Raw genomic sequence first — 13,186 nt, 5'->3', positions numbered from 1 at the left:
GGTATGATTAGCCTTTCCATTAAAAAATAAAACTAATCCCTACAATAGCAGTTCTTTCACCAAGGTCTTGAGGTTGGTATCACCAATGTTGGAGCATCACTAACTTCAGGAAAGCTCCCAAATTACATCACAGTAAGTAGCAGCAAAGTATCCCCTTTTACTGACTGTGAACAATTTATTCTCTGTGAAGGGCTGGATTTCTGCACTCCCATTTGGTATTGACACTGTGCTTACAGCTAGGTGACTTGTTTCCTGCAGAATAGAAAAATACTTCAGATTTTGAGCAAGCTACTCAAGTACTTTGAAAAGGAGAGGATTTTGCAGTGCATTGCCAGAGAGCCTCCATCGTGATTTTTAGGTGGGACAGGCAGAAAAGACCCTTCCAAGTTACAAGGCCTCCCTCTCTCCACTCAATGGCAGCAAAGGATTTTGCTCAGTCCGTTTAACAACGTCCCAACAGTCCAGGGCTAAGCAGCCCTAAGGCAGGGCTCCTACTGACAGAGACCAGCAACACCAAGGCTACAGCCCCCAAAGTCCAGGTTGCCTCTGGGTGACAGGAGGGCCTGCAAAGAACCACCTGGCTGCACACAGCGAGCCTCGTCTCTTCTCGTGGAAGGATAAAAGGGACCCGAGCACCTCAAGTGGGGTTCATCCTGGCCTAGCACCACCAAGGGGAGGCCAGCAGGACACCAGCCCCCTCAGCCCCAGGCTCACCGCTCCGGCGGGGAGCGGGCGCTCACCACAAGCCCTCTCGCCCCCAGAGCCCGTCAACGGCCGCTCGCCGCCTCGGCCGCACGGCTACTCCCTCCCGCTGTCGCGCGCCTTCTCTGCACGCGGCACGTGGGTCCCGGGGCTGCTGATTGGCTGCCTGCGGTCACCTGAGCCCGGCCCCACCAGCGACGGAGGGAGGGGAGCGGCGCGGCGTTGCCGTGGCGACGAGGTGAGTCGGCGTGAGCGAGGGAGGGAAGGAAAGAGGGATGGAGGGAGGCGGGCACCGGGCGGCCAGCGGCGGGGCAGGAGGGTAGGTGGGGGGCCCAGGCGGGTCCGATCCCCTCTGGCTCTGAGCGGGCAGGAGGGAGGTAAGAAACGGCACGGCCGCTTCCAGGGGCTCAGCGCACCTCCCCGGGGTACCGACACTGACCCAACAGTGGAGGGAGCCAGCAGCTCCACCGTGCGCCCTGCACCGGTTCCCTCTGCCTCCCCGTTGCGCGTAGAGAGCGGTGGGGGCGTGATAGAATGACGCTCCGCGGAAGACGCGGGCTGCGGAGAGGCGGTGGGAGGGCTCCGCTGGGTCCAACCCTGCCGTTTTATAAGCGGCCCCTCCGCCGCGAGACATCCCACAGTGGACATTGAAGGGCACAGCGCTGCGAAAGGGTGGCAGCTGGTGATGTTGGGGTTTGCAGATCTCGACAGCCCTAGAGTAACTCCTCCACGCTACGGAGTGCGGCGAACAAAAAGCTCTTGAAAGCTTTCTTGTTCACAAGATTTTCTCGTGTCTGCTGCATAAATTAAGTTGCGGTTTGCTTCAAAGAGTTTTGAAGCTGAAGGAAGAGGAGATAGTAACTTTTTCTCTTGGCTGGTAAGAGTTTAAAGTGCCCCAACTACAGTTCTGTTGGAAACTCTGATAGTTTTATTTCTTTTGCTCATGTGTGTCTGCATTAATCTGACCTTGGACTGAAAGCTTTACCTGATACTCATGAAAAATCTTGATACTAAAACCCATTTACCACCTTTATACTTACAAGTACTTTAAACGAATGCTTTTTATCAAATTAACAAAGTGGTCTAGTAGCATTTAATACGAGCAAGTGGCAAATTGATTCAGTGTGTATGTAGTTTCTTAACTGCTGCATAATCTCATTCAAGCACATCTTCAGCATCACATGTAAGACAAGTTAGGTATTTTACCTGGAAGCCTTTTACTGTACAAGCAAAAGGATTTATTGTTTTTTTGTTGTTATTGTTTTTTAGAAGTTAATTTGTGTATTAGTTTAGAAGTAAGATGCTTAAATGGTTTTTCAGTTTCCACTGCTTGCAATTGCAATCATAATGAAAAGGGATGCTAAGAACCAAAGTTACCCATGTCTGTGCTTTTGAAGACATTGCATGCTATCCAAAACCACTAAAGGGTGACTGGGTAAATGTAACCCATTGGCATTGTAGCATTGCAATAGCTACTGTATTAACCAGCCCAATGCTTTAGGATTTCTGATTCTTAAAAAATACTTTGAAAAAGAACTATTAGTGTACTTTACTTAAATGAAATATGAATATAATATTTGCATTCTCATTTAGTTGTATTACTTATTCACATATCTAAGTATAAATACTTACAAATGCACCTTTATGCTGAGGTTTCATCTAGCAAACTAGTGTCTCCTAGAACTTGAGATGAGTGAGATTAAACAGAAGGAGCAACATTTTTCACCACAGTTTTGTTGTTGAAGCATGGAATTGTACATATTTGTATGAGTAGTCTCATCAGCTTCAATGAGATAAAGAGTCCCAGTGTGAATCACAGGTTCTGATCCTCTGAAAAGCTTTGTTAAAGTTTAGATGCACCTTAGTTAACAATATATTTCACTATTTTCTAATTAATGGTAGTCTGGATGTGTTCAAGAGCATGGATGATAAATTGTTTTATACAATTTTACCAGCACAATTTGGAACATTGTTTGAAAGCAGCAAAACCAGAGGTGAATTATGCTTGTTCATTCTCAGCTTTTGCTGGTTATTCCCTTTTTGAGATACTGTGATATAAATGCCGTATATGAGAGTGAAGACATTGTAGAGATGCTTCTTTGGGGCACTAAATTATTATTGCCATTATTCCTGTAAAGTCAGGTATTTAGCTAACATAACTCAAAGCATATGGTGCTCGGAAAGAGCACAAATATTTCCTGGCTATGTGTAAATCCCATTTCACTCCTCCCTCAGCCCTTAAAACAGATATGTATGTTTTCTATCACCAGTGACGTTCCAGCTTGCATCTGCTCTCACTGTCTTTACAAAACTAGAAATAAATTCATACCTGCCTAATTTTTTACAACTTCACGTATGGCAGCCTCTGAAAAATACAGATTTATTCAACACAGTATTAAATGTGATGAATGCTACCTAGCTGTCTGTAATTTTTTTTTTCTTTTTCTTTTCCTTCATGGGCCTTCTCAGAGCAGTTGGAACAAATGTGGTCAGACAAGATCTCGTTTATTTCACAAAGGGGAAGTGTACAAGGGTTGTGGTCAGTGTGTAAATGGAAGATGTTCTAGAAGTATGAAACAGAATAACAATGTGTAGCTCTATAGTGGAAGTTCTTGTCTGTAACTTGTTCCTTTTGTCTTTATCATTGCAGCAGCATAAGTACTTTCCTTTCTCTTGTTTTTTGCCCGTGGGGCACTGTCTCTCCTAAAGCCATCTGCCACTCCTTGTCATTTTATTGCATGCAGTTGACAGCTGCAGGTGGGAAACAGGATAGTTAGAAGGGAGCAGAGATCCCATTCGTTGGATGCCAGAGACCTCTGTTGGCAAGACATGGTGATTATGTTTTCATCTCTGCCTCATCCAGAACTTCTCAGAGTACTGTTTGCGTCTATTACAGACAGCATGAAAAGTGGTCATCAAGTATGAATGTCAAGTCAAATATGGGAAACTTGTAAGATCTAGGAAAGTTAAGTGAATTTGAAGTTGAGACCTTTCAGCCCTTCTGAAGTTTCCCTTAGAAAGTGGATGATGTTGACTTCAAAGTTTTGATGCTTACATGTATGAGAAACCTGCTAGTAGGCCATAATTTAATCACATCACTTTCAGTCTTGAGGTGATGTATTTTTCATGGTGAAACTTTGGTTTCTTTGGAGAGAAGGAAGAAGTACTTTTCTGACAGATTGACTTTGAAATAGAACAATGACTATTGCTCAGGTGACAAGTAAATGTAGAAGTGAATTTTGGAGGACAGTGGATTCTAGGACTCTGGAAGATGGGAAATTCTTACTTCCACAATATATTTACTGTGCCTTTGCAATTTACTGTTTGATATTGCCCTCTATATACATATGCATAGTAGGTCCCACACAACCTTAAAAGTATGCAGCCACATTTCCTAATGGAAGTTCTGTATCTGGAGCTCAGTACATTGTCAGTGATGATTGCTTGTGCTTGACTATTTCAGGCAAGCATATCACTGTTAACCTCAAAAAAAGATGCATTTGGAACAATTTACTGACCTCAAAAAACTGTGTCTTTCATTTAATTAAACTTTTCTTTCATTTAATATAATTGAGGATAACCAAACTCAACGTTGGAAATGTCAGTAGCTGGACAAGAACAAATAATCTACAGATGCATAGAATTTCTATTTGGTTACATGTATTTTAGAGGCAAAAACCTCTTCTAGTTACTACTTAAATGCGTATGAGGTGAATGCCTCATGTCCAACAAACACCAGTGTAATGCCATTTGATATCAAGAAAGAACAAATTTGCCCAATGGCAACCTAATATTAAGTGCTGCAGTGTATGCTTTTTAAGCAGAGCTTTTAACCAAATTAGAGGTAGAAACAGAAAACAAGCAGCTGGTATGGTTATGTCTTCTTCAGGACTTGCTTTCAATGCAATGAGTTCTGAATGCTGTGTCTTAACCATTTGCATTATTATATCAAAATGTTGTCATGAAAATAAACATTTTAATTTTTTATGCTTTTAACAGTATTTTTTTATTGTACACCACTTAATTTCTTCCTTACATGTTATAGCCACTTTATATTCTTCAGGGGTTTTTTTGGTAGGAACAGGGACAATATGCACAATGATTGCATGGTCCAATACCACAGGCATTCATGCACATCTACTGAAATGATTTGCATGTGTTTTGGTGCTACTAAACCTACTGAAGTGCACTGAAGTTTAAGGCCCGTAGACCTGCAAGCATATTTTGGAAGATCTGTTGATTATAAAAGACAAATTATCTAGGCGATACCTCGTATTATAGACCTAAAGCTATGAGATTTCATCATACACTTAATGATCAGTCAAAAAAATTTGAAGCTCAGTAGAATGTGTAGATGAGTTGGAAAAGTCTGTGATCGTTTAATACCAGTTCTAAAAGACTTGATTTTGGAAATTTACTCTGGGATTTGGAACTCCTGATGTTTGAAGGTGTTGAATTTGGCAAGAGTTTCATAAAGACTGTAGATTTTCTTTTAAATATGAAATATTTCACAGGTGCAATAAAATTTGCACACCTAAGTCAACAAAATGTGTTTTTAGCACAGCATGCGTCTCCATATGCTTTCTATAGTCTAAAAGTCTTTGAGGTACATGCTATAAGAAGATCATTGTATAACGGATATGGCCACTCCAAAACTGAAATATGAGCTGCCAGCATGGCCAGGAACATGCTTGTTATTTTGTACTTCCTTCTTGTTAAGATCTGGCTTTATTTATTTATTTAACTCAATTGTAACTCCAGAATATTACAAACACAAAAAATACATCATTAGCTTTGTTTCAATATTGATTTTTAATAAAATCTCCTGGGCAGTTATTCAGGCTGTTCTTAATTTTCTTTGGGTTTTTTTAGTACTTCAGGTGATCTGCTCAGTAAAATACAGACTGTTTAGATTACGCCACAGCTCCATGTTTTAGATCATTAGGCTTAATACAGCTTGCCAATATTGTTTGCATTGATAATTCTACATGGAACGTGGCATAAAAATATATTATTATTACAATATTGCATTACATTTTTGATATCTGTCACATCTGGTTTTGGATGCAAAATTAAATCTTAAATTTTAAAATAAGCCATACTTTTAACCTTATAAATAATCCTATTTCTAAAATTTTGGTAGTACTATATAGATGGTCATAATTACATTAGAAATGTGCTATGTTTTATTTCTTTAACAATAATATTATTAAGGAATATGGTGACTAAATTCAGATGACTTGGAATAATGATTTGACGTGCAGTTCTAAGCAATTCAGTTATATTTACAGTTTATTTCACTGGCACAGTTATGCAGAGTTTTGCCTCCAGTAGCTATTAAGAAAGCATATAAGTATTTATATTTTTAAACTGAGTACCATTATATGAAATCAAGAAGTCAGTGGGGGGTTTTCTCTCAACTCCATTTCATTTGAATTGATATTTAATAATTCTGTATAAGTTTAGCTTTTAGACTTTTTACATTATTGTCTTGTCTTCTCTGAATCAAGTGAGTCAAGCTTGTTTTAGAATCATAGAATCATAGAATAGTTAGGGTTGGAAAGGACCTTAAGATCATCTAGTTCCAACCCCCCTGCCATGGGCAGGGACACCTCACACTAAACCATGTCACCCAAGGCCTCATCCAACCTGGCCTTAAACGCCTCCAAGGATGGAGCATTCGCAGCTTCTTTCGGCAACCCATTCCAGTGCCTCACCACCCTAACAGTAAAGAATTTCTTCCTTATATCCAACCTAAACTTCCCCTGTTTAAATTTGAACCCGTTACCCCTTGTCCTGTCACTACAGTCCCTAATGAAGAGTCCGTGCCCAGCATCCTTGTAGGCCCCATTCAGATACTGGAAGGCTGCTCTGAGGTCTCCACGCAGCCTTCTCTTCTCCAGGCTGAACAGCCCCAACTCTCTCAGCCTGTCTCCATACGGGAGGTGCTCCAGTCCCCTGATCATCCTCGTGGCCTCCTCTGGACTTGTTCCAACAGTTCCATGTCCTTTTTATGATGAGGACACCAGAACTGCACACAATACTCCAAGTGAGATCTCACGAGAGCAGAGTAGAGGGGCAGGATCACCTCCTTTGACCTGCTGGTCACGCTTCTTTTGATGCAGCCCAGGATACGGTTGGCTTTCTGGGCTGCGAGTGCACACTGAAGCCAGCTCATGTTCATTTTCTCATCGACCAATACCCCCAAGTCCTTCTCAGCAGGGCTGCTCTGAATCTCTTCTTTGCCCAATCTGCAGCTGTGCCCAGGTGTAGGACCTTGCACTTGGCATGGTTAAACTTCATAAGGTTGGCATCAGCCCACCTCACAAGCGTGTCGAGGTCCCTCTGGATGGCATCCCTTCCCTCCGGCGTATCAACCGAACCACACAGCTTGGTGTCATCGGCAAACTTGCTGAGGGCGCACTCAATCCCACTGTCCATGTCACCAACAAAGATGTTGAACAAGACTGGTCCCAACACCGATCCCTGAGGGACACCACTCGTTACCGGTCTCCAGCCGGACATCGAGCCATTGACCACAACTCTTTGCGTGCAGCCATCCAGCCAGTTCTTTACCCACCGAGTGGTCCACCCATCTAATTGATGTCTCTCCAATTTAGAGACAAGGATGTCGTGTGGGACAGTGTTGAATGCTTTGCACAAGTCCAGGTAGATGATGTCAACTGCTCTGCCCCTGTCCATCAGTTTCGTAGCCCCATCATAGAAGGCCACCAAACTGGTCAGGCAGGATTTCCCCTTAGTGAAGCCATGCTGGCTGTCACCAAGCCCCTTGTTGTTTTGCATGTGCCTTAGCATGCCTTCCAGGAGAATCTGCTCCAAGATTTTGCCAGGCACAGAGGTGAGACTGACTGGTCTGTAATTCCCTGGGTCATCCATTTTCCCCTTCTTGAAAATGGGGGTTATATTTCCCTTTTTCCAGTCATTGGGAACTTCACCTGACTGCCATGATTTTTGAAATATGATGGCCAGTGGCTTAGCAACTTCATTCGCCAGCTGCTTCAGAACCTGCTGATGGATTTCATCAGGTCCCATGGACTTGTGTACGTTCAGGTTTTTAAGATGGTCTCAAACCAGATCCTCTTCTACAGTGGGCCTAAGGTCTTCATTCTAACAGTCTCTGCGTCCGTCTTCCACGACTTGGGTGGTGTGGTCAGAGCGTTTGCCAGTGAAGACCAAGGCAATGAAGTCATTAAGAATCTCAGCCTTCTCCAAATCCTGGGTTGTCAGTTCTCCCGATATCTTCCAGATGGGGCCTATGTTGTCCCTAGTCTGTCTTTTTGCAGGACAGCTTCTCTGTAATACTGTGTAGAGTTGTTTATTGTATTACTACTCTTAGTTCTATTTTAATTTTCTCATAACATTAACATTTTTGAATTTCTCTAGCTTTCCAAACTGTATAAAAATTAAACAGCAGCAAGCTTAAGTCTTTCTTGATACTTTTTTCAAGGTCACTGAGGTGCAAAGTCTCCTGATTTGTCTTGTATGTAATCTGTTTTTACTTAGCAGATCTTCAGTTACTATTCTGACTGAAGATATGTTATATGATGTGTGGTTTTATGCATCTTTTTTCTTTCCAAACACAGATGAGAAACATTTCTTGGGACTTCTGAGTTCCCTTAACAGCATTTTTACAATCTCTGTCCACTTTTTTTTCTTTGCTGTTACTAGAAATAGTTTAGTTCTTACACATTTATGTTCTTATATAGTTAATTTATTTTTTTTTTGGCAGCTTTAGCACTGTCATCTCATGTCAACCTTGTGTACCTAATAACTTTTTAATCTGTTGACTCTTCTCTCCCATTTGTTCTACAGTATTTTTTACATCATTGTATTTGGGTCATCCAGTATTCTTTCTGAGATTTCCCATTTTCCCTCCTCCCATACCCCCTCCTCCCCCGCCCCCTACTGAAAAAAACCCCTATGTTGAATAATCTATCTGTATGTATTTATATTACTTGATGGTATGTCTTCTTTTTTACCCATGTTGACATCCATATAACCTGGTAATTGTCGTTGGCCCATAGACCATTACCATCACGAAGTGAGAAATAACCATAAAAAATTTAATCTTGGTTTTCCTGTGGAGTGCTGCCTGACACACCTCTTTGCCTGTTCTGTTCTTGCTAGCAGCCCCTTCTACACTTCCAAATACAATTTACCTCAAAATATCAATAGTGCCACTGAAGTATACTTTCTTCTCACTGCAATTTGTTAAGTGGGATATTCATGGATTAAAATGTGAAACTGTGTGTTATTATAGTTCATGCTCATTCTGGTTGTATACTTTTTGAAGTATATTATGCTTGTTATAGCTTCATATTGTAAAGCATTTTGTGATTGTTCTTAATATTTTTCTATTCTATTTCTATTCTGGGTTCCATCCTTGGACTTGTTAGTCTCTTCTCCAAATGATAACATCTAAATGATACTCTTAAACGATAACAATTACATATTTTGTCTTTTAAAACTGGATTTAAATATCAATCCTTAAGCTCTGAAGTAGGCCAGAAATATTTTAAGTATTATTTTTCATATCTAGCTGAAAGCAATGACATCATATTACTGCCATACAAGGTATGCAAATTAGGATCAAATTCAAATAGCATGTCATGTGAGATGAATTTATTTATTCTTGTTATTGTTTTTATATAGTTTGGATTTCTGAACTAGAAGTTACACTTGCATTTCTAGGTAACTGACGAAACCAAAAAGTAGAAACTGGAAATTAACACAAAGACTCAAATAAATAAACAAAAGGAAATTAAACAGAGAAAAAAGGTTTTGTTGGCCCAAGACAGTATTTTTAATAATTGTGGGATTGCAATTCATTGATTTAATAATCCAAGAAGTGCAATCCCAAAATAGAACTTCCTTTCCATACCAGTTTCAAATAGTTCCTTCTTTAAAAAAAAAAAACAAAAAAACAAAAAAATCATTTGTTTGTTACCACTTCTTAAAAAAAAAAAAAAAATAACTAAGCAAGGCTTTATGGACTGTTCTGTTGTCTTCTTCTGAGATTATGATTAAAAATAATCTGAGGTATGATGTGATTTGGTTAAGCTCTTTGAAATGTCTTCTAAAATGGTCTTTGCCTACCAGATCATAAACAATCATGTTAACACATCTTTAGAAGTTAATATCCCTTAGGTAACTGATAGAAACAGATTCTGTGTTTGCCTCCAGTTCCTTGTAGGATGAAGTAGAAGAGGTTATCTTTGCCACTAGGCAAACCCATTCTGCTCCACATTGCAACACAGAAGGAACATTCTCATAATCAGCTATGTCTTGGCTGATATGTGGCATATTTGAGAAAATTGATCTTTGTCTGTTGATCATGTGATTAGTTGGATATCTAACAAGCAAGATAAATATGTTAAGGATGTTAGATGTTAGGTTTACAAATATTGACATTCTCTAATCTAGACTGATAGTAGTCTTTTCTTCTTTTGAGAATTAAGGGTATAGAAACTTTGTGAATATTTCCTTGTCTTCTAAAAGAGAACATGATCTTTAAAGCATGTATTTGTTGTTTAGCTTCCAGTAATCCATCTGAAATATTTTAATGCATTAACAGTTACATATTTTGACATGCTGAATGACATAAAGTACTGTGGATCATACAACTTTCTCAATTTTAACATTGTGAAATATAATGAATTTTTTTTTTTTTTCTAGGGAGACAAGTTTAGTTGTAAGAAATGGACGCTAAAGGATTACAAGGAGAAGATAAATTGAAGATGCTTATAATTTTACTAACATATTTGGTAAGTTAAAAATTTGTATTTATTTTTCCCTAGGATGAATGTTGAAAAAATTATATAGGACACAGGAATTGTGTTTTATTTTATACATTAATGCTAACACTAGAATTCTTAAACTGATATATGCAGATGATGGCGTACACATTTTATCTATTTAAAAGTGAGCTTGCTCAACTGATTTATATCATTCCTTGCTGCTCCTCCCATGCAATTAAAAAAAAAAAATTTGCCTTGTAAGCCTCTTTAATGGAAGAAGGACTGGACTAGGACAGAAAATATGGGTCAATATGAAGGTGATACTGCTTCACTTCAGAGAGATAGCAGGAATTCTAGCCAATTTTCAGTGGCCATCTCTTAATACAGTATGCTAAACACGCAGTTTAGCACTTTGAAGTATTCTGAAGTTGGAATAGCAGAACATAGCATAGTACACAACTGCATTACCTACTAAGCATGCTTCAACTCTGGCTTGCAGATACAAGCTCTGGAACTAAAGTTAATTAATGTTTCATAGCTATCAGAAAGGCTTTGGTCTTTCAGAAAATACACAGAATAAGAATTTAGTAGCAATTGTGGAGAGCACTTTCACTGATGGAAGCCTGTATGTAGACATCTAATTTATAATACTACTGAGGGAGCTCACAGGGTTTGATAATGTTTGCTAATGTGGGATTCCAGTGATTATAATGAGAGTTTGCATGGCTGATGTTACTGCTTATGTTATTTCTCATAACCTTAGTTTCTGGTTTGGTCAGGTAATGTACTTAAATGTCTTTGAAGGCAGAAATTGAATGCTGTCTTGTTCAGCCCATCAAATGCAAAGTGATGGTGAAATTTAGAATAAATAGTATTCATACAGGGGTTTTGTGGGTTTTCTATTTTTGATTGTTTTGTTGTTGTTTTTTTTTTAATTTCCAAAAGGTTTGAGTGACCTTTTAAAATCTGTAAATATTTACATTTAAAGGACTAGATTTTAGCAATTTATGCAATTGTAATAATATCATTGAAAAATTAAAAAATCACAAATTAATGAAACGCAGCAGTGTAATGTGATGTAGCTTACTGTCATGAAAATTTTAGCTTTAGTAAATGGTCGTGTGAATTTTTTGTAATGCTGATTAAGGTGAGGAATTTAAACTCATGTTCAAACAATTTAGTGTTTTAGCATTCCACAGGTATCAAATATCAATCAAGTCTTCTAAAAATTGTAAAATCATTACAAGTCACTGAGTACTAAGACCCTTTAAAATTCAGGCCACTGTCTTCTTTTTATGATAGAAAAATGAATTTATTTTTCTGCTATAGAGTTCATAAATAACAGATCAGTTATGTTTTGGTGAGTTTACTATTTTTTTCTTTTATTTTTTTAAGCTAAGTAGAGTAATCTGTGAGACTGGAGATTGTAGAGAGCAAGAATTTAGGGACCACACTGGAAACTGTATCCTTTGCAAACAGTGTGGACCTGGAATGGAACTCTCAAAGGTAAGCAAATCATGCGTTCTTGAATTTATAATTATTGCATTAACATATGTGGTTAAAATAATAGATGTCTGTACTTATATGGAAATGCTTTTTAGTATTTTGGTGTTTGAACATTTTACAGTTTTTCAAGAAACATGTTTTCTAGTTCTCTTTATATGAAAGGCTCATTTCAGAAAATGTTGATGCCATTAATAAAGTAGGCTGTACCATTAGAGGATCTGGGTATGGGCTATCAGAATGTTATTTTTTTAATTTTCTTTGAAAGTGAGTTAGTGCTACAAAGAAGGGGTGGGAACTACAGGGAATTAAGACTGAGTAATCTCACTGGGTAGAGGAGTGCCTGAAAAATGTATTTCAAATTAGTGACTGGTACAGACCACTGAAATGGGGGTGAAGGCTTGGTGCTGACTTTCAGAATCAGTTCTGTATTTTAGGTTTAATTGCTGCTATAGACAATGTTTAAATACCTTTCTATACAGCAATCTGTCTTAACAGAATGGTTTATGAGAAAAATAAGGGCATAAGCACAAAAATACAGAGTAGGATTCTCTTGAGAACTGAGATACTTCTTAGAAAGGCTGGGAGATAGATGATCAGTTTTCACTAGCTCAGTGGTTGGAGCACTTTCAGAAGATAGATGCAAGTGAGGCTCATTTCTTTGTTTTGCAACTTATTAAAAATGCTATAAATGCAATCCGTATCTTTGTGCATTTGAAGTAATTGAGAAAGTTGAGCCAGAAAAATTCATGGTAAAATGTGGAAAGCGCATAAGAAGTCTTTGTTAGAATCGTGGAGAAGGAATATTTGCTATTGTGAGTCCTATGTAAATGGGTTTTCTTCTTTTAGAACAACTGCATCTCATCCAAAAGAAAATCTCCCAAAAGTTTTGGAATTGGCAAAGTCTTTTAGGAGTGCAGAAATTAATAAATGGAGATGAATGGTGACTGAAGTTATGGACTGTGTTTCAGTAGAACTAGAAAGTTAACTTGGCTAAATTTTCAGCAAAACTGCAAGTCTGCAAGACATGAGGGGGATCTTACTTGCTTTCAGCACAGAGAGAGGAAGTGCTGTGTATGAGCAGGTGTTGAAACAGGAGGGAGGCATATGGTGGGATTTGCTAACGCAATCAGTGGAGGAGAGATGGCAGGATGAGTTACGCATCATGGAGAGACTGGATGTTTTGGGGGAGCAGGAGTGTTATGCTAGAGGTGTGAAAATGG

The 13,186-nt window shown here is 39.0% G+C and overlaps 1 protein-coding gene across 1 annotated transcript in view; it reads left to right on the top strand.

Annotated features, from left to right (window-relative positions):
• Positions 1-9,276: 9,276 nt before the first annotated feature.
• TNFRSF19 (TNF receptor superfamily member 19) overlaps positions 9,277-13,186 on the top strand; it is a gene marked incomplete at its 3' end in the record, with an annotated part of 44,687 nt that continues 40,777 nt past the window's right edge. The window contains exons 1-2 of the mRNA XM_080613640.1: positions 9,277-10,487; positions 11,856-11,966. Coding sequence (XP_080469766.1) covers positions 10,422-10,487; positions 11,856-11,966 — 177 coding nt within the window. The 5' untranslated portion in view covers positions 9,277-10,421. The remainder of the gene's footprint in view (positions 10,488-11,855; positions 11,967-13,186) is intronic.

This window comes from Psittacula echo, assembly GCF_963264785.1.
Source record: "Psittacula echo genome assembly, chromosome: 3".
Classification (NCBI taxonomy): domain Eukaryota; kingdom Metazoa; phylum Chordata; class Aves; order Psittaciformes; family Psittacidae; genus Psittacula; species Psittacula echo.
Note: the sequence above shows the minus strand (reverse complement) of the source record. Positions and strands in the feature narration are given on the sequence as shown.